At 32.3% G+C, this 22,662-nt stretch overlaps 4 protein-coding genes across 4 annotated transcripts; 3 read left to right on the top strand and 1 right to left on the bottom strand.

The window, feature by feature from the left end:
* Nucleotides 1-4,130: 4,130 nt before the first annotated feature.
* LOC133184586 (uncharacterized) lies at nucleotides 4,131-7,116 on the top strand. The gene is made up of 5 exons (XM_061319671.1): nucleotides 4,131-4,218; nucleotides 4,665-4,846; nucleotides 5,100-5,220; nucleotides 6,313-6,359; nucleotides 6,569-7,116. Exons 2-5 carry the CDS (start codon nucleotides 4,724-4,726, stop codon nucleotides 6,653-6,655), a joined length of 378 nt encoding a protein of 125 aa, XP_061175655.1. The 5' UTR covers nucleotides 4,131-4,218; nucleotides 4,665-4,723; the 3' UTR covers nucleotides 6,656-7,116.
* Nucleotides 7,117-8,834: 1,718 nt separating this feature from the next.
* Nucleotides 8,835-14,247, bottom strand: LOC133184585 (FAD-linked sulfhydryl oxidase ALR-like). Its single transcript, XM_061319670.1, has 3 exons — nucleotides 14,120-14,247; nucleotides 9,345-9,553; nucleotides 8,835-9,158 (listed from the first exon to the last, which is right to left on the bottom strand). The coding sequence occupies exons 1-3, from the start codon at nucleotides 14,237-14,239 to the stop codon at nucleotides 8,996-8,998; spliced, it is 492 nt and encodes a 163-aa protein (XP_061175654.1). The 5' UTR covers nucleotides 14,240-14,247; the 3' UTR covers nucleotides 8,835-8,995.
* Nucleotides 11,180-12,251, top strand: LOC133184467 (uncharacterized). The gene is made up of 4 exons (XM_061319559.1): nucleotides 11,180-11,239; nucleotides 11,347-11,392; nucleotides 11,497-11,556; nucleotides 11,686-12,251. Exons 1-4 carry the CDS (start codon nucleotides 11,180-11,182, stop codon nucleotides 12,069-12,071), a joined length of 552 nt encoding a protein of 183 aa, XP_061175543.1. The 3' UTR covers nucleotides 12,072-12,251.
* A 198-nt stretch (nucleotides 14,248-14,445) lies between the features above and the next one.
* On the top strand, nucleotides 14,446-22,006 carry LOC133184584 (uncharacterized). Its single transcript, XM_061319669.1, has 4 exons — nucleotides 14,446-14,586; nucleotides 14,988-15,059; nucleotides 20,252-20,332; nucleotides 21,885-22,006. The coding sequence occupies exons 1-4, from the start codon at nucleotides 14,487-14,489 to the stop codon at nucleotides 21,938-21,940; spliced, it is 309 nt and encodes a 102-aa protein (XP_061175653.1). The 5' UTR covers nucleotides 14,446-14,486; the 3' UTR covers nucleotides 21,941-22,006.
* The last annotated feature ends 656 nt before the right edge of the window (nucleotides 22,007-22,662 follow it).

Here is a 22,662-nt window from a genome sequence, read left to right as displayed (position 1 = left end):
CGGGAGCAGAGCAAACACGGACCTCAAAAAACATCAGAGGAGGGACCAGCTGTCATGGAGGAGTAAGCATCCCCTGCCGACCAGTCACACCCGCCGTGTGCTCCTTGTCATGATCGGTAAATAACGGAAATATCCGTTGACAATTCAGTGTGTAAATAATGGCCTACGAACAATTAGTATGAAAAACGTCAGTCAGTATGCATATGACTTAATGATAGATTGTATTTGCTGACAAGGTCATTGTATCGACCATAGAACATACGAAATGATGATTTTAAACGAGACTGTTGATGTCCTTGTTTCATCAACTTGTTTGTCAATAACTTACCTCGTTCTAGAAATTGTTCATACGTAGAGCATGCTCTTGCGTATCGAATCAACCGAGAGAAATATACACCCATATGCATGTGATATATTGATGCATAAGTAAGGGAAGTTTACGATTGAAAAGTTAAGGTCATCACGTTCATCATAATGCTTGTTTGTTAGATTACCATTAACGTCTTTTACTAGTCACCATTTCGCGATTAGGCTGTTCCATTTAACACCAGAGGGTCAATTTGTTGTTTTTTTTTTTTTGTGTATCGATTGCAATGGAATGCAGTATTATGGCAAGTCAAACGTTGCAATATTCGATTTTTTCCATTTGTATTGTATAATTTTCTATTTGTATTGTATATTTTTTATTTGTATTCTATAATTTTCCATTTGTATTGTATAATTTTTCATTTGTATTGTATAATTTTTCATTTGTATTGCACCTGGAACATCAACACGATACAGACTAAATCTTGACCAATGAATTCCTTCGAAACGAAAAAAAAATAAACAATCCCTCGGATAAAAATACAAATGAAAAATTATCGCATACACGCATACAAATAAGAAATTTTACATTACAAATAAGAAATTATGCAATGCAAATGGAAAATAACGAATATAAATAAAAAAAAAACTACAATACAAATGAAGTTTTTGACAATAAAAAATGGAAAATATTGAATACAAATAAATGTTATACAACCCAAATGGAACTTATACAATCCAAATAAAAATTATATAATACAAATGAAAAACTATACAATACAAATGAAAAATTATACAATTAATTCAAATGGAAAATTAAAGAATACAAATAAAAATTATAAAATACAAATGCAAAATTATACAACACAAATGGAAAAGATCGAATATTGCAACGAAATGAGGCGATTCGAGCTTTCGTTGAAATGAAAATATCATTTCATTATTTATAAAGGATGACTGTACTTAAGGACATGCGAAAATTGCGACAAAATATACTTTCAAAACACCATTGTCTGAAATAGATATTTAAATTAAATCTATGTTGTTGTTGTTTTTTTTAGGAGAATTTGCTTTCTATTGGACAATATAATGTTTATCAAAGAGACGATTCTAGATATCGATAGATAGGAGAAGAGAGTTATTTTAAAGGAATAAAAGATGTATATATGTACCATGGGTACGTTTTCTTTAAATTGATTTTCCTTTGAAAGTCCATTTAAAGTTGCCTGTACCCCGCATAGATCCATTTTATCAACGATTGTATGCAAATTGAAATGGTCTTGGCTTGTTGTGGTTGTAGGGCTATGCATTGATAAAAGTCTAGGACAAATAAATGTTTTACATAAGTACAACGTCGACATATTCATGGCATTAGTCGCACGTTGTTGGTACCTGATATATAAAGGTAAGGTAGTATTCTAATCTGATTTTTAAAAAGTCCTAACTATGCCCATCGATAATATACAGACAATTTTTGTGTTGTTTGTGTGTTTAATTTACATGATTAGAATATCAGGAAGCGAAAATGTTCCAAGAAACTCTGAGATTTGTTAGTATGGAAACAAGGGAATGTTGCGATATCCTATATATATGTATCACCATACATCCTTGTTATCTGGAGTAATGTTGTGGTATCATATAATATAGTTATCAGATATACTCCTGGGTGTGGTTTTCTCGACAAGGCAGTCACCTTTGAATTATTGTAGGCTAAGCAAAATTGGTTTTCAAAGCACCATAAGTTTTTAGTCGATGACATTAAAAGTAGCTGCTAAAAATCGTTCACTTTCTTATGAAATGTGAAGACAGAACAACCTATCTGTTAAAATCGTGGAAGCAACATTTTCAGTTACAACAAATTGTGGCAATCTGGTAGATTGTCGTAATTTTCTGAAGTGATTAAAAGTTGTCTTAGAATAAATCCTAAAAAATATTTAATCTTTCTGCAAAGTGCTCGAGTGAATTCTCATGACCCTTATTCGGAGGGAAGAACAAATGAAATGTGTATTTTTTGTAACAACTATCCGATTTATTGCGTCATATCTAAATATGCTAATGCGCGCAGACACTAGCCAGTAAACGAACAATTGTGGTCACCCGCTTTCGGTGTCTTAATGGTTAGGATGCATTTATTTATGGCATATTATAGCTGTCTTGTTTGTGTATCCCGTCTTGTCTGTGCATCATACGAAAAAGACATATATTTTTGAATTAATAACAGTAATGGCAAAGATAAAAGGTTCTCAAAACTGCGTCAAACTTCAAGATCAAGGTCATGAAGGAAAATATCAGAATACAATCCAAAAGATCTTGTCACAAGTAATGCATCTGTGAAAAAAATATGAAAGCCTTTTCTCCTCTGGAGCAAAAGTTATGACCAAAGTTATAATTTTTTGATAAGTAGGTCAAAATTCTAGGTCAAGGTCATGAAGTCAAAAATGATATATCTTTCTGAAAGGTGTTTTCATAGTTAATATACATCTTGATGCCCTATTTTCTTTCATTCAAAAATTATTACCAATGTAAAATTAACTTTGAAAAAAGACTGTAAGTTTAATATCAAGGTCAAGGTCACAAGGTCAAAAACCAGAGTGCATGCGGAAAGATCTTGAATCAGTAATGCACATGTCAATTGTATATGTCCTATCTTCTCTCGATCAAAAGCTATAAATTATCAATGTGAATTTTTTTTTGAATTTTTGAATATCAGTCAAGAGTTATCACCAATGTTAAAACTTTTGAAAATTAGGTCAAACTTGAAAATCAAGGTCACGGTGTCAAAAATCATAGCATATTTAGAAATGTCTTGTCACAGGTAATTGCACATGTGAAAAATGAAAGCTCTATCTTTTTCTCATTCAAAAGTTATAACCAACGTTAAAGTTTTTGAAAAGTAGGCCAGATTTCAAAGTCAAGACCACGGGGTCAAAAATCATAGTATATTTGGAAAGGTCATGTCACAAAATAATGTATATGTGAAATATGAAAGCCCAATCGTTTCTCATTCAAAAATTATGACCAAGATTATAGTTTGTTAAAATTTTTGAAAAGTGAGTCAAACTCAAGGTCACGGGGTCAAAAATCATAGTATGTTTGGAAAGGTCTTGTCACAGGTAATGTACATGTGAAAAATGACAGCCCTATCTTTTCTCATTCAAATATTATGACCAAGGTTAAAGTTTGTTACATTTTTTGAAAAGTAGGTCAAACTTCAAGGTCAAGGTCACTGAGTAAAAAATCATAATATACATGTATCTGGAAAGTTCTTGTCTCAGGTAATGTACATGCGAAATATGAAAGCTCTACCTCTTCTTATTCAAAAGTTATAATCAAGGTTAAAAGTTTCTGTGACAGATAGACTGACAGACGGACATACTGACAGATAAATGAGATTTAATGTCTTATCGCTTTCGCGAAAGCGGGGAACAAAAAGATAAAAACTTTAACACCCTTACTCCTGCAATTAGTTTTCAGTACCATTTAACCCTCCTCCTCCCCCCTCCCCCGACAAGATAAATAAATAAGGGGGGAGGAGGAGGGTTAAATGGAAATAAATAAATAAATAAATAAATAAATAAATATTTCACTTCAATGTTTTAATTTTGAGTTAATTAATTAATAAGTCAATTTTAATTTTCACCACAAGGTTTAATTTCAAGACAATTTGTCACATATGGCGAGCACCACAGCTCAATGCGACCAATGTTCGCAATGCAAGTTACAGGTAGAATCGGTATCTGCTTCTCAAATCTTTATGCAAATAACATGTACAGTTTGTTTGCAATTTATTTGGCAATGCTTTATGATTCCCTTTCGGCTAATCGTTAGAATAAACAAAAACAGGGAACATGTGAAGCGATATCATTTTGAACCTTTAGTGATTTTGGTACATTAGAGTTTCTTGTTAAAAAGGTAAACACCAAATTCTTTTTAAGGTGTTAAAAATAAGTATATTAAGTTAATAAACCTGAGAGACCTTTTAAGTGTTTAATTCTAAACTGGACGTTTGACCAGGGCTCAATAATCCAGATATAGTTTTTTGATGTCTTTATGTATTGCATAATTCAAGTATTTAAATGATGTAATGAAATTATATGGCTAATATCGTGTGACCCAAAAGCAGCTTTAACTGACACCAAATCTAGTTTCGAGTGCCCGTGTTTCTTTAAGAACAGAGGTATATTCGAATTAGCATTGACTCAAGTTCAAAGAAAATACAAATATAAGTGAAGAGATAAAAGATATCCTGGGATTACCATATCGATAGTAATATGCCTCTTATAGAGATTCCTATCATGTTTGCTGATCAGTTCTGAAGTGAACGAATTAAATCTAGAAGTTGTTTTTTTTTTCTACAGACCAGTTGATCAGAGAGATATAAGATTTAAGAACTTATATTTGTTTGTGATGAGATTCTATGGACATAATGGCAGGTAATTGCCGGATGCAACCGCCGCGGAATATGGAGTTTGAATCTGAGGATTTAAAACAGAAAGCAGAAAACGAATTTCTTATCAAAATAGGAGCAAAGGAGGAGGAGGTAGCGAGGTTTATTTTCTATTTGTATCAATGATACCTATAAGAAATGCAGACATTTTTATCTATGTTCAGTCCTGCAGTGTTTTGAAATGTTTCGCTCTTTTCTTTTGTTTCCCCCGCATTTATAGTTACTCTTTTTTGTGAGATTGAAATGTAAAATGTTATATTTTGGTAACAATTCAAGTATATACATGCGGATCTTCGTGAATACTGACCATATTTATATTTTCGGATGTTGCAACCTTTCGTTTCAGTTTGACTGGCACCCAGATATCCTATATAGAAGACCGGAACGCCCCAGGTCCAGTATAAGTCTGGATTATCCCCTAGATCTCAAATTAGGTAGACCGAAAACTGCAGGTACCATTCAAAACAGTAAGTTTGGAACTACTATGAGACTTGAAATGGGGGGGGGGGGGGATTTCAAAAGATGTTTAAAATTTATTTTTTCTCTTCATCCTATTTCAAGTGTAAAGTTTAACCTACAAGTACCTCAATATGTATTATACGGAACAAGCTGTTGAAATATCAATTGAACAGTATACGGTATATCAATATAGCTAATAATTTTAAGGACCCTGCACACTGAAGAGTTCTAATTTCATGGTAATATTATGCAGTTGGATTAATCTCCCCTTTAATTTAAAAATTGAATAAACTATAAACAGTTTGTAATTGAATCAAGTATTCTTAACATTATATTACTAGTAGACCAAGATGAAGAAATTAAATTCTTCATTTGTAAGATTTTTTCCCATTTAAGTATAAGCAACAGTGAATTCTGTTCATCAATACTTCGTTGTGTTGAAACATTTTTGCTGTGGCAAAATTGCAGGTATCCTTATGCTGAAAATAAAATATATTAACTCAATATTTCAACCTTTAAATGATATTTTTCTTGAAGTTCAAAAAACGTTTTTATTGGTGTACAAGTATAGAGTTAGGCCACGTAAAATATTCATTGTTTGATAGTGTCAGGTTTTTCAGTTGTAAGAAAGAAAAAGAATGAAAGAAATTCTACAAAAAATTGAAGGCAGGAATGGGGGTGTGGTGGTGTGATTGAATGTCCATTTCAGTAAAGACCAGCAGTAATTTTTTGAACATTGAAATCCCTTAATTGTGGGCATAAACAACATAACAATTTACATAACAAAGCATTTATTGAAAGCTGGAGAAACTGTGTTGATACTGGTTATCAATGAAATAAATACAATTTTGTGAAACTTACCCGTGACACCTCTATTTATGATAAGATATACATTTATATCATTTATTTATGGGCATCAGCTGTAAGATTACCAGTCATTGATATCTCAGGAAGTATAAGCGACATATGCTATTTTTCTGGTAACATTCTTTTAAGTACGGTCTATATCCAGGATGAAACCATTTAAAGTTTTCATGACCAGAGAGAGAGAGAGAGAGAGAGAGAGAGAAAACAAAATTAACTGACAATTAATATTTCAGGAAACCCTTGGGCATGTAACAACCAGGCGCTGAGACAGATGACACTGGTAAAATGGTTCATTATTCAGCAATAACTCTCTTTAGTAGCATAATTTACGAAACTATGTAGCATCTTTCTTACATAACCCCTTTTTTAATTAAATTTTATTCCGATAAAATATACATAGTCATTTTGAATATTTAGGTGTGATTTATTGAATTATTACACATTTGCCGGAGTCTCGATTTTTCACAAGAATTTTCGTTGATATTACAGGTGTCTCGCCATGGTCCACGCCAAAGATTTTTAAACAAAGCACAGTTTTCCTCTGCGCACGTAACCTACGTCCCTATCCGGATTTAATGACGATGTTTTTAGAAAATGTTAAGCTAGTCTCATTTCTACATTTTTTCAAATACATTGGCGTGCACAATGCGAAAAAAAAAGACACGTGTTTCTCCTGAAATCTTTGAGAATTAAGTTATTGTATAACTTCTAAAAGCCAGGGTATTTGTTTGCGACCCATGCAGGATTCAAGTCTGATTCTACACGTTATAAGAAGTGAGTTAATTCCATTGCATCATCTTGTGTCCACAAATTTTCCTGATGAATGTACCACATATTAAACAAATAATTCCTGTGATTTGAAATTTCAAAGGTAGCAGTCCCATGTTTTTAATTGTTTGTTTGTTTGTTTGTTTTTTTTTTTTGCGATGCCATTGAATTAAACGCTCTGAAAGGAAAACAAATATTTACAAGCTTTGTAAATTCACCGATACAATATATAAATGTGTCGCAAAGATTTAACTTCAAAAATGTCCATTTCATGCAATCCAATAAAACAAGAATCATTAAGTATTGCTTTAAATTCTTCAAAGCACCTAAAAAATATGGATCATAAATATTTTTACTTAGTGATATGGTGAGAGAAAGAGGGCATTTAAGAAAAAAAATGCTCAGCTAAGGTATCTTTTTTGTTGTCTTTAATCTGTTTATTATATAAAGATCCATATTGATCATGTTCACAACTTTACATTAAAAAGATCATCGTTTATAGTATGGGACACCAAATTAAAATGAATTTAAATAATTGAAGATATCTTTATTTATTGGAAGAAATCATCAATTCATCTGATGTACGCAACAAATAAATTGATGATCTCTTCAAATAATTAATGATGTTTTCATTTCTGAACTATTGCGCGCATCAATTCAATTGTTGATAACATAATTTTCTGAATGAGTGCATTCAATAGTTGAATTGTTGCTCTCTTCAAATGAATTAATTGATATCAAAATTTATTATTAGAAATTTTTGTAAATTAATGATAGCTTCAAATAATTGAATTGATGGTAGCTTTTGTGATTGGACAAAATTATTTTAAAAAATACCCTATTCTTCGAAATTATGTTTAAAAAAAAGAAGAAGAAAAAAAAAACAGATTGTACACACAAGCGTACATACAAACTGATAAAAATCTGATTATGCACACCAGTACTAGTACACTAGTACTTGAATTTCTGATTGACAATATATGTGTAGTGTTTGGAGATCAACTCTTCCAACAATCTGTCGGAATTCTCATGGGTACTAATTGCGCCCCGTTATTAGCATACCTATCTTTGTATTCACATGCAGCAGATTTTATTCAAAACTTTCTACATGAAAAGAAGTCCCTTGTTATGGCCTTCAATTCAACATTTAGATATATATCAACGACGTTTTATCAATCAACAATACCAGATATTTATTTTCATTCCTATGTTGATTTGATATATCCCTTTGAACTCGAAATAAAAATACCACAGACACATCTGTTTCATGTTTGGATATTTTACTAGAAAAAGACGTGAATGGTAACCTAACACAAAACTTTATGATAAAGGTGATGACTTCAACTTTTCTATCGTCAATTTTCCTCATTTTTACAGCAAAAAACCCATATCACCTGCATGAAGAGTTTATGTCTTCCAGTTGATTCGATACGTCAGAGCACACTCTACGTACGGTCAATTTCTAAAACGAGGCAAGCAATTGACAGTTTACAATGACCTAGTCAGCAAATACTATCTATCATTTTGTCCAATGTTGACTATCGTTTTTCATATAAATTGTTAGGCCATTTTTTCAAACTAAATTATCTAATTTTTCCGTTTGCCCGATCATGACAAGGAGCACACGGCGGGTGTGACCGGTCGACAGAGGACGCTTACTCCTCCATGGCACCTGATCCGACCTCTGATATTTTAGAGGTCCGTGTTTGCTCTTTGAGCTTAATTATTGTCCATTATCTTCATATTTCATTGAATTAGCGTACATGCATATTTAAAATAAGAATCCTGCCTATCATCGGAATATGAAAAACTAGGAGCAGACATCGATATTTTTTAAGCGCCCATTCCTGCTGAAAATTTTCATAAAATATATTGTGTATCTTAATTAACATGTCAAATTTTTGGGACTTTTTTGTGCAAAAGTTTGTATTTTACAGTTGTGTTTCACAAAGGCCACCAAACAGTGACAATTCAGAAAATGATAATCTTGTACATTAATGTTGATTTATTCATGATGCAACAAATGTGTATAATAAACAGATACATACAGTTTCTCTCTCTCTCTGCATTTTGAGCCCAGTTTAAGTAAAATAAAGCAAAAATGCCGTTCAAATATCACAGTTAGAAGATCCCTAAATACTGAGGTAGTTATCCGCAACTTCCGTCTTTCCATCCATCTCGCCACCTCTCGTCCACGAGACTACAGTCAAACTCAGGCTTCCCGATTCTTTTGTTCACTTTGTTATGTAATCTACACATCCACTGCGAGAGCTCTTCACGTGATGCTGTTTCTGGTTTGTTTGTCTTCAGTCTTAAAAAGATAGACGTACATCCTCATGTAACATAAGTAGTGCGTAACAGCTTCAACAAGTCATATGACTCAGATACCTTATATATATATATATATATATATATATATATATATATATATATATATATATATATATATATATATATATATATATATATATCATTTTATAGCGTTAAAAAATCTTACTCCTTGCGAAGGTCTTCTGCACAGTAGTCGCATGGAAAAAACTTGGAGAAAAGATGGATGAAATTGGACATATCTTTCTGTTGTGTTTCAGTGGGTTTTTCCGGATAGTAAGCGGCCATTGTGTGAAGGAATGACCACGTGTTTCGCCCCAAACTGTCTTTATCTAGTGGACATTCTTTCTGCTTAGTCTTGTTCTTTTCCATTTTCTTCTGTAAGTAAATTAACAGTGATGCATCATGTCATATATATATATATATATATATATATATATATATATATATATATATATATATATATATATATATATATATATATATATATATATATATAACATGAAGAAGGATTTTAAATATGTCGCTGAACATGACACATTGTAAATCTTTAATTAACCAGGTGGCAGTAAATACAAAATTTACAATATATCTCATCTAAAAAGTAAAAGTCTAGTTCTGAAAATATTGCAAAATGAATGGGGAGGGGTAGGGATGGGTGAGACACATTTAACTGACGGGCGGAAGATTGGTTTACGCATTTGAATTTTGTAATAATTTCTAACGTAAAGAAAAAACATCAACGAAAACCACAAAACAAGGCTGATTAGCATTTCAAAGTCTGAAGGTGATAACACACATTTCTATTGCAGGGCATATCCTGCATGTGGGTTAAAGAAAGGACATTATTGATTCAATTCAGCACTTTTACGCTAAATATTTCTAGAAGCGAGAAAGATATATTCAACAATTGCAAACTGAAAACAAAATGATTTTTTCAAAGCGTATATAAGTACCTCTTTAAAGTTCTCATTTATTTAGAAATAATTGAGCGGACATAAAAAGATTATTACTGACATATTTCAAATATTCATATTTTTATTTAGTGTATCCGAACTAGCAAAGTCTAAATTTGAATTCGTCATATATGTATCTATATCAAATCTATAAATCTGGACAATTATTTGCCTCCAATAATCCCTATAAATATTCTCTGCAGTGTCAGAATTGCTTAGCCCTGTGACGGTCATTGGCCTTGTGTGTACGTTTATTAAATTCTTTAAATATTAACTTCTGGAAATTACAGAACTCCCACACAATTCTTTTCTGTTGTTAGCAAAAAATATTGCTTGCATGTCTTACTGCACATTGATCAAACTAAACGTCTGCAATAAATAAAACAAGTCGTGCGTCGTTATCGTTGGTCTGTCCCTCTTATACTATTACTTACCCAAATTTTTTATGTAATTATTTTCCTCTGTTTTTTTACGACTTTGTGTCAAATCCGTGTCGATGATTTTGTCGTTTTCATGTTGAAAATAAATGAAATAAGTCAATAAAAGCGTCCCCCCCCCCCACTTTTTAAGGCAATATTTTTCATCAAACACCTCTAGGATCACTTAGTTTCTTTTGATCATTGAGAATTACTTTTTTTAAGTGAAACGATTCAAATACGGAACTGATATTGTGTCACACGTTATAGTCCTCTGATTTTACTCGGCCTGGGGAGTTTTGACGTGGCCCACACACCAATCCTGTGCCTGGATGAACATATACAGTGAATCTTTGTCTAATTGCTGCGGAAGCTACAATCCTTTCTTATTTTATTTTTAAACTAAGGATGCATGCTTAGACTGGTGTAAAATGTATTAAGAAATCGGAATTCTGAATTCCCCAACTACTAGCATTAGTCAACGTTCTTAAAGGTAAGGACTAAAAATATAAATGGATTGCAATACAAATATAGAGATACTAGTAACGGAATTTCAGAAATGCCTACCGGACTATATATATATAAATGACATCTACGCTCGTCTTTAAAGAAGTAACTAATTAATCTTCACAATGCTTTACTTTCAATCAGTCTTTATATGTTTGGTTGTGAGCCTCCTCACAGTATCCAAGGTTTGTTCAGATTTTTTTATCTTGCTCTATCAACTACACAACTAGAAATGGGCTGTATAAATAACACAATTTTTTCTCTACATATAATTATTCTTTTTAATCTCCAGATTTCAGCTTCTCCAACTCGATCCAGTGTAGAAAACAATGATACAAGTAAGAATGCATAATTTACCTGTCATATCTATTACAATTTTTTTTTTTTTACATTATCAAATTTTCAAAATCACTTTCACTAATTATCATCTAATTTTTCATAGAACGACTGAAAGAAGATCCAATAGCCCTTTTGCAGTACAGACATACAAATGCCAAACATGGTAATTATTCACCATAATATTATTTCCGTATAACATTATCTACAAGGCTTGCTAGTACCGTAGGCTGTATATATTATTGGTTTTATATATCCATTTACTAATGACATTTAAATACTTTTTCTTTCAAAGGAATTATAAAATGGTCGCAAACAGACAAGAATTCGTATGTGCATGGCGGGATGGACTTTTCCGAGGATAAATACCTTGTGCTGCCCTCTAGCGGTTATTATGATGTGCAGACGAGAATTCAAATGGATACCTACACCGTAGACATGCCATCATCAAAAGAGATGCTAATACGACTAGCTATTAACGTAATGGATCCAAATGGCAATGTTAGAACATTGATGGAGGAAAAGTTTATTCTTGGGTACAAACAGATGTTTGGAAAACAGCTAGGTCCAGCCATGTTCTTCTTGTCAAAAGGCAGTGTGGTATACGTCGTTATGAATAATCATAGGTATATTAATCCTAGTAAACACAACATGTTTGGTATCAGGAAATGGTCAGACTGAGAACTTGAGAAGTTACATTCATGTTAATTAGTTAAGTTTTGAATCTACGTAAAACTCACTGCATGGAGTAAATTGTCCAAACCTTATTTTAAGATATTTTTTTGTTTTACTTTTGCAACAATATGCAATTATTATTTGTACATTTTTCGAATCTCATACAAAATTATTACGGTTATATTTATTATTAGTTGACAAATTTGTACAATCGTAATTTATGAATGGGAGGGAGAGAATGAATGTTGTTTTTTGTTATTTTCATTCAAAATGGAAATGTCTAATTTTGTGTTTAATAGACTGCATTCATGCTGCAGTATAAAAAATGAATTATGTCTTTCATAGTGGTATGAGGCAGCATATTTTCTTTTAATGTTTGATCATATTCAATGTGATAATAAATGTTATTTTTTAAGCATTGATTTTTTTTCTATCAGCAACTAAAGGTGATGGACATTTCAGATTGAAGAAGGTGTATAGTCAGAGTTATTTTTATCTGTAAAGGGAGGAGAAAATGTGACAAACCAGACTGGGATTCGAACCCATGCCTGCAGAATCTCCAGTCAGGTACTCTACCAACTGAACTATCTGGCCACCTGCAATTGAACCCATCTGACTGCCACATTCCTCCCTCCTTAAAGATCTTTGCCCCCCCCCCCCCTTCCAAGCAGCATGTGAAGCACCATTCATGTAGCAAGCTTCCATGACAATATGTACCAATGGAGGAAATTCATACTGATAGATAAACAAAGTTCAAGGAATATCTTTTTTTAACAAGTCCATTAAATAAAAAAAATAATCCTCTTTCCATGCTTAACAACAAGAAGGCTAAAGCATAGCAACCATTTACCTGAAAATATATACAAAATAAGTGTTTTGGAATCTCTTTGCCACAAAACTGGCATATTCAATCTCATTAAATATATCTTTGTACTTCATATCATCATTTTGTAGTACATTAATATGACGATTTTCCACTGCCCCATTTCAGCCTCATTTCTAATTGCAAACCCCCCCCCCCCCCTTTTCCCCCCAAAAAATGAATTGTGTGTTAATAATGGTCAGAGCTGAAAATCAATAGAATGACAAAAGTTAAGGGAAGCCTTATTCTGTTGATGACTGACAACATGTTTATTTAACTTTTTCTGACTGAAAGTTCTGAATAATTAAATAAAAGCTCAAATTTATTCATCATCAATGTGCATTTTTTTTTAAATTGTCTTGATAATATAATTTCCCAAATGTTTTTAAATTTCCAATTCCAAGGGCCCAGGCCCCTTTCCCAAAATGTAGTGGAAAATCCCTGTAATAAAACATTTCTGGTATTCCAAATCAAGTTAAGAAAGCATAACTTTCAAATATCTCTTGGTTAATATAAAAATATTGTAAAAAAAAAAAATGATGTTATGAGATGCAATAACAACAGGCTACAAATGTTGAATTAAAATTGTGGCATCATTATCCTAGCAGGTCTACCATTGGAGAAGAGTAAAATTTTATTAATTAACATAAAAATAACAAAGAAAAAATCTGCTTGCCCGAAGGTTTAATTATCATAAATATCAATATGAAATAATAGGATTGCAGCAGAATCATAGAATACATAAATACAATGACATATAATGTTCTTTGAAATTTTGATAAATTATTGCGTCATTTTATTTAACATTGCTAGTATAGAGATTTAATTTGAATGTTGAATGTAAAATACATAATTCACAATTATTTTTTACCCAAAAGTTAGATATCGTATAAACGTAATTAAACAAATACATTCGGTCGTATTTTAGTTACTGCATGCAAGTTCATTCACAAGGATTTGTACTGAGAAGTTTAACCCCCCTCCAAAGAGAGAGAGAGAGAGAGATTAAGACCAGAACACAATTTTATTGTCCAAAATATAGTTGACAAAATGTTTCAAAAGAAAATTTTGTGAAAAGAACCTGGTCAATCAGTGTATTGCACACACATGATCACTGTAATATAATATGTTACACAGATATATTCTCATGGTCAGTCAATCACAACAAGGAAATAATTATAGCTGCACTTACTTCAATGGTCTTTCCTTGCATTTTCATGAAAGTGGCGAAATCAAAACACGTCCTGGCCGTACACGGCTTAGTTGCAGACCCATAGTCGGTCTGCTCCGTGTCTTCTCTAGGCGCAGCCATTTTAGAAATTGAAATTTCTAAAACAGGAACAGCAGACATTACTAATCCGGATTTAAGAAATTCTTTTTTTTTCCATTATCTAGCTTCACAAAAATTTTAAAGCTGTTGCACGACACATTTTAGACAATGTTTCTACTTTGTTTTATTTATATTTTCTCATCTCGTAGCAATGCAAACAATATTTTATATTTGCATAGGCTCTACTTTTACACGGTTCCGACATTTTGAGGACTTTAGGCCAAATAAAATGTCAGAAGGAAAAGGAGCCACCGGGAAACGCTATGGTCCCGTTAACAATCCGTATTACCGCACTATGCGGAATATACTTGCATATCTCAAACCTGAAAGTAAGATCTGCTTCTGTATCTAAGAATGAAAATAAGTTCAATTATTATTGTAGTTCGAGTTTCCTCCATACAAGTCCAATGTATGCCAAAGATATTGTAGAAACGATAAGTGATATGGAGCCCTTAAGAGGCGATGTCATGTAGAGGAGTGTTTCTTGTGTGACAAGAAGTAATGAATGGTTTTGAATGTAATTTATACAGTCTTCATAAAATGTCTCAAAATTTCATTTTGAGGGTTAGAAGTTAATTAAATGATTAAGTCTTAATTAAAATGTTACTTTTTGTGGTAGTTTTGGTTACACAAACTGTGGATATCAGCCTACAGGTAGCTCAGGTCCAGCCATATATTTTCTTTATTCATTTCTCCTTTCCTAATACACTTTTTTCCCATTGATTTACAGGAAGAGTGGAATTGAAATTTCATATCAGTAACAACCCTGGGCCGACTTTCATGATGATAACCAGTACATTGTGTAAGTTTTACTGTCAAAAGTATTATGTGTCACCCAGTGGTGACCATAAAAAAGTATGTGAAGTTATCTGTATGCTGCCGTCTGTATTTACCATGTTGACCTTTGCACAATTTGATCTGTCCATTTCGTAAAGACTTAGGAAGCCCCTCACAGTATCTTGCAGTTGTCTTGTAATTGTGCATTAAGATGATTTTCTTTTCTCCATAAGTATAAACTCCTATTGAAAAAAAAATCCTTTGGTAAAAAAATATTTGTGAATTCAATAATTTGGATGCATGAATTTTATTAAAAAGTTTCTGACCTTCAAGTGGGTATAAAAGCATTATAGTAATTTTTTTATTGCCATTGATATGTATAATAATTATATCAATGTATTTTAGCAAACTCAGATATTATCATGATTATACATTTTATTAAATAGTTTCTGACCTACAAATGGGTATAGAAGCATTATAGTTATTTTTTTTATTGCTAATATGTAAATAAAATCAATGTATATTTATGGAACGCCATAGCTGCCTGAAGGTCATTTCATATTATATGAGGTGGAATAACCTTTATGTGAAGTGGTGAAGTCATTATATATAGTGGTAAAATCATTATATTCAATGAAAACTTTATTATATGCAGTGGTTTTATCATTATATACAGTGATAAAATCATTATATTCATTGATAACTTTATTATATGCAGTGGTTTTATCATTATATTCAGTGGCAATGTCATTATATGTAGTGGTTAAATAATGTAATGAATTGATAATATCGATACATTATGTTGTAAAATCATTATATGCAGTGGTTTTTCCATTTTATACATTACTGATATCTTTCTGTGATGTGATGAATTCAATATATACAGTACGAACATAATTTGTGTGATAAAGCAATCATTACATTGTATGAAACCCGCTGCATGTGGAGTGCCAAGTTAATTTTATTCAGTGCGACACCTTTACATGAAGTGAAAAATCTATTATGTGCAGTACTAAGATCATTATATTATATAGTAAAATTATTATAGATATTCCTTAAATCATGCTTTGCAGTAGTAACATCTTTATATGAGGTGGTTAATTAATTATATGATGATGTTAATTTGTTATATGATGTGCTCAAATCTTTATATGCATTAGACGTTTCATGTTATGCAGTGGTAACTTCTTTATCATCATCTAAACTGGTCCTTTTATTTAAAAAAATGCGCGGAGTTCCAGTTTAAAGAGTGTTTGAAAATAGGAAACCCGGGCCGTGGCAAATAAAAGCCGGGACTATTCGAGATTTTTCTAATTTCTGATTCTATTATACAGCTTCCTGATTTTATCAACTGTGCTGAAATTTTAAGACTCATTTTTATAGGTTAATGTGTATTCGCTGTAAAAATTGCATTTAATTTTAAAATACTTAGTAATTTAGATTTTCTTGGCGATTGTTGATTTCCAAGTTCAGTGGTGGATCCAGGAATCTTGAAAAGGGGGGCCCGACAAGTTTTTGGTCGGGGTAGGTAGCCCACAGCCAAACCAAAAAACAATTGATTTATTAAATCTTATGTATATTTTGGACACAAGGGGGGGGGGGGGCCATAGGCCCTTTCTGAATCCGCCCGTGAGGTTGGTAAATCGGGTAGGCAATCAAGTAGACATTTTACGTGTTTTGTTTGTTGTTTTTTGTTCGTTTGTTTGTTTGTTTTTTTGCCATATTTGACAGAAAGCTAATAAACTTTTAAATTATTCTGATGTTAAAAATTATTCATTCTTTGAAAGGCATTTTTTGAGTGAAATGACACGTTTAAGAAAAACTGGTTCACATAGGCGTCGGAACCGGGGGGGCTATTTCCCCCCCTTTTTTTTTTTTACAAAGGTAGACGTAATGTAGGCATTGAAAATTCGGGCGTAGGTCTAGCCCCCCCCCCTCCCCACTTTCTACAGGCACGATTCATTGTAGTGAAAGAAGGGTAATTGGTAGTGTTTAAAAGAATTTGGTACTGAGAGATGTTCGACCAACCCCCCCCACCCACCCACCCACCCACCCACACCCCCGAAATAGGATTTTCGGGTTTGGAGAAAGAACAATTTTCCTTTTTTTTTTTTTTTGCTTGTCAAGTTTTTTTTCAGGTTTGATTTTTTTTCTATTTCAATTAGCCACCCACTATCAATTTCCTTCCGATGCCAATGGTTCATTAAAATTGGATTTGATCTCCCGGAAGTTAAACATAAAAAATCCGAAATACTTATTCATTATCTACATGCCATTTGATAAAATATAAATTAATTAAAGAATTATCACATATACATGTAATTATAGGACTATTAATGCAAAGCCTTGTGTCAAACTTTAATCACGCGTAAGTTGCTTGGTTTAAGGATATCCGATCCTCAGCCTTGAAGGATAACTCTTAATTTTATCATTTTATTCAAAAAGGCTAAAATGATTTTAATTTGGTTGTTTGTTTGCTGTTTAACGTTCCTCTCGAGAATTTTTCACTCATATGGAGACGCCACAATTTGCCAGTGGAGAGCTGCAAATTTTGTCCTATACTCGACACTTACGGCCATTGAGCAGTGAGGGATTTTTTTCGTGCCAACACCTACTGTGGAACGGGACCTCGGTTTATGGCTTTATGCGGTCTCTTACGAAGGACCGGTCTCAACGTCCCACTGTCGGATTCGAACCCGTGACGTAAGGATTGACTCCTTATTCCGCGTCTCTTAGAGCAGACACTCTAATCACCGTGCCACGTTGGCGACGGCAAAGATGAAACTTGAAAATGAAATGTTTTCATGCAGCAATTTTTATTTTAAGCATTTCAATGTGATTTAAGGTTTTCTGAAGTCTTAGAAACAGTCTTATAAATAGTTGATATTAGTAATTTAACATCCCCCCCCCCCCCCCCCCCCCGAAAAAATTATTAAACAAATTACATATTTAACGTAATCCAGTTTCCTTCCATCTACTAACAAATAGATACAAGTGCACATTTGCATATTATGAAATTAGAAATGAATTATGGTGTTTTGCACCAGGTTCTTCCCGGATGATCGGATCTGGTTAAATAATCCTTTTTTTTTTTTAATGAAAATGTGTATTTTGCATAAAAATAGCATTTTCAAATAAAGAAATAACTATCAAAAAGAAAAAGTTTTTTTAGTTAAAATACAGTGTTTAACATCGGAATAATTTTTAAGTTTATTAGATTTTTATCAAATATGTCAACAACAAAAACACACACATAAAATATCGCCAACCCAGTCTACACATTTTACCAACATGGAAATCAACAATCGCCAAAAAAAAAAATCTAAAATACTAAGTACTTATAGCACAATGGATAAAATATTAAATCAGAAAATTGAAACTGCCTACCAATTTTACTTGAAACCAAAAATCGTAAAGAAAATCTAAAATACCAAGTATTTAAATACAATTTTTACAGCGAAAACACATTAGCCTAAAAAAAGAGTCTGAAAATTTTAAATCAGAAATTTGAAAAATCTCGAATAGTCCCGACTTTTAATTTGCCACGGCCCGGGTTTCCTATTTTCAAACACTCTTTAAACTGGAACTCCGCGCATTTTTTAAAAATGTTTTTGCAAGAGGACCAGTTTAGATGATGATAAAGAAGTTACCACTGCATAACATGAAACGACTAATGCATAAAAAGAATTGACCACATCATATAACAAATTAACAACATCATATAATTAATTAACCACCTCATATAAAGATGTTACCACTGCAAAGCATGATTTTAGGAATATATATAATAATTTTACAATATAATATAATGATCTTAGTACTGCACATAATAGATTTTTCACTTCATGTAAAGGTGTCGCACTGAATGAAATTAACTTGGCACTCCACATGCAGCGGGTTTCATACAATGTAATGATTGCTTTATCACACAAATTATGTTTGTACTGTATATATTCAATTCATCACATCACAGAAAGATATCAGTAATGTATATAATGGAAAAACCACTGGATATAAGGATTTTACAGCATAATGTAACGGTACTATCAATTCATTACATTATTTAACCACTACATATAATGACATTGCCACTGAATATAATGATAAAACCACTGCATATAATAAAGTTATCAATGAATATAATGATTTTATCACTGTATATAATGATTTTATCACTGTATATAAAGATAAAACCACTGCATATAATAAAGTTTTCATTGAATATAATGATTTTACCACTATATATAATGACTTCACCACTTCACATAAAGGTTATACCACCTCATATAAAATGAAAATGACCTTCAGGCAGCTATGGCGTTCCATATATATTAGCAAAATCAGATATTATCATGATTATACACACAATATGTATATCATGAGCATAGCATATGAATAGATTAGTTTTAAGGTGAGTTTAAGGAGGGTCTGATGTTGTAAGGATTGATATGAAGATTATCTCAGAAGAATGAATCCCAGCATTTTTTGGTTAATATAATTTTTTAAAACAAATTCAAATATAGCAATTGTTGACATTTTTTAACTTATTTTCTTAATCTTATTATAATCTTATATTAAGTTATATGTATAATAAACATGATTAGAGTTATTAATGTTCACTGTATGTAATTACAAGTATTAGGGTGGCACAATAGGAATTATGTACCTTATACGGGTGTAGTAATCACCTGTCTCTCTGTCTGTGAACACAACAGATTATATGTACCTTATACCTGTGGTAATCACCTAGTCTGTCTGTCTCTCTGTCTGTATACACAACAGGTTGCATACATGTACCTTATACATGTAGTAATCTCCTGGTCCATCTGTCTCTGTCTGTGAACACAACAGATTATACGAGTATGTACCTTATACCTGTGGTAATCACCTAGTCTGTCTGTCTCTCTGTCTGTATACACAACAGGTTGCATGTACCTTATATATATGTAGTTATCGCTGGTCCATCTGTCTCTCTGTCTGTGAACACAACAGATTATATGTACCTTATACTTTTGGTAATCACCTAGTCTGTTTGTCTCTCTGTCTGTATACACAACAGGTTGCATGTACCTTATATACATGTAATTATAGCCTGGTCCATCTGTCTCTGTCAGCAAACACATTCTTTAATATGATGTGAGAATACTGTTGGCTTTGTATGAATATCAGTCTTTTTAGTTTATTTAGGTCATGATTTTTTTGTCATTTTATTTACAGTGGTAATTAGCTTTTTTCCATTGATGGCTCAGCAAAGGAGAATTGATTTCACCTCAAAGGCCTATCACTGTCATTACAGAGGTAAGAAATTTATTTAGAATAACAAAGGTATTTGCTTTTGTAGAATTGCATTGAAATTCGCATACCAAATTTAATTGTATTCATTCATTAAATAAAACAGAGAACAAGGTTCACTTAGGACCTTTTTTGGCCCTGTGAATTTCTGAAAATCAAAACTGCTCAGTTTTTGTTGAAAATACATCAAATTTCACTTTGACCCTTGGTGACTGCATATATAATTAAAATGACATAATTTTCTTCTTCAAAAGCAAATGTGCATGCTGTTTTTGTTGGAAGTTTATTCATCTTGGTAAAATATTGTTGTAACAAGAAATTGATAGAAAGAGTGTGTAAAAGGGCAATAACTCATTCTTTGTGCATATCCAGTAACTCAGTGAAAAAAGCAAGTTTGATTGAACTTCTGTAATTTCAAATCAATTTCTATCAGGAGCATCTAGATTTCTCATTTCATTTTGGATTTTTTTGAATCTCTGGATGCATGGTTTTCAAAAAGCTTGAGTCCCAGTTAAATTTAAGGAGCTGAATACCGAGTTTTCAGATAAATCAAGTAAATGTAAACTGTGCCTGTCTACATCTTTAAAAGGAATAGTTTTTTTAGCTCACCTGAGCTGAAAGCTCAAGTGAGCTATTCTGATCACTCCCTTGTCCTGCATCCATCTGTTAGACTTTCCGTCCGTCTGTAAACTTTTCAAATTTTCAATTTCTTCTTAAGAACCACCGGGCCAAATTTAACCAAAGTTGGCACAAAACATTCTTGGGTAAAGGTGATTCTAAATTGGCCAGATGAAGGGTCAAGCCCACTTTCAAGGGGAGATAATCAAGAAAAGACAAAAATAGGGTGGGGTCTTAAAAACGTCTTCTTTTCAAGAACCACTGGGTCACAAAAAGTGAAACTTATATGGAAGTTTCCTGAGGAAGTGAAAATTCTAAGTTTTTCAAATCATGATCCCCCAGATTAGGGTGAGGCCACAATAAAGGATCAAAGTTTTACCTTGAGATTGAAATATACAGGAAAAATCTTTAAAAAATCTTTTCAAGAACAGCAAGGCCACAATTAATCATATTTATATATATCTGATTCAAATGTAGTTAATATAATCAGTTAGATTCAATTTTTTTCAAATCATGGCCCCTGGTGGTAGGGTGGGATCACAGTATGTGATCAAAATTTTACATAGGAATGAACAGATAGGCCATAGTGACTTAGGTGAATACTGTGGCCCATGGACCTCTTGTTAACAATGTTGCATCCCAAATAATTTTGATGCATCCATTGTGCAGATTCTTGAGTCACATGAGAACCATGGCATCAGGTTTGGGAGCCATAATACTAAGACAAGCTCACCTTTTGATCTCAGTCTTTTTTTATGACAGGAAAAGTGAGACTTATAGATAAAAAAAAAAGAGCTCATCTCTAAGTGGTTCTAAAGCCATATATCAAAATAAAACAAAAATAAACAATATTGGGTATAAATTGCTACATGTAATGTATAATTATCCATAGTAAGTAAAAAAGATATAGTCATAAAATGAACTTTTTTTTTAATTACAGTGTTAAGGAGAGAAGACGCAGATCCAAAACTGAAAGAACTTGGATATTATAACTAATCTTAAATTAAACAAAAACTTTGTGTATAGTGTTAAAACTTTTAAATAAATATAGTCACAACATTATGATACATCTTTGTTTGAAATCAACTCTTTTAATGTTACAGAACTATATAAGATTAACCAATGTGTTGAGTCAATCAACACACATTAGAGAGATACAAAATTAATTTGCTTAAGAAAATTCTACTAACTTCGAATTTGTTTAACCAGGTATTACCTGTATTTGTTAACTTATGAAGAGAGGCAACTCTGTTTGGCTAGTTTCAAGCATACGGTAATTTGTTTTTTCATTTAGTGTGTTCTAACATACATTATTGCTATGAAGGGAAAAACAGAATTTTATTTCAAAGACCTTTATTGCTGGTATAAATTGTTAGAAACACTTTCATAAATAGATTAGATTCTTGGGAATTACATCTTTGCTAGCCAAGGGTGATGATCTGCACCTGTTCTCTTTTCAAGAGAAGAATAAATGCAATGATGAATTCCCTTGGCTAGAAAAGATGGGGGAATCGGGATCTTGATAAATTGTGAAATGATCGTACATATACACTGAAAGAAAAAGAAACACGGGGTAACATGATATGCGCTAATCATTTAAGCCCAAAATTATGGAAAAAAATGTAGGATTACTAGTCACTGAGGAACAAAATCTGCTCAGAATTACTAAATGGTGAAATTGATGACGTTAAGTGGTAAAAAGTTATAAATAGAATTGT

The sequence above is a fragment of the Saccostrea echinata genome, unplaced genomic scaffold (assembly GCF_033153115.1).
Source record: "Saccostrea echinata isolate AGI-Se365-2 ecotype Australia unplaced genomic scaffold, CSIRO_AGI_Sech_v1 ptg000010l, whole genome shotgun sequence".
NCBI classification, from domain to species: Eukaryota; Metazoa; Mollusca; class Bivalvia; order Ostreida; family Ostreidae; genus Saccostrea; species Saccostrea echinata.
Note: the sequence above shows the minus strand (reverse complement) of the source record. Positions and strands in the feature narration are given on the sequence as shown.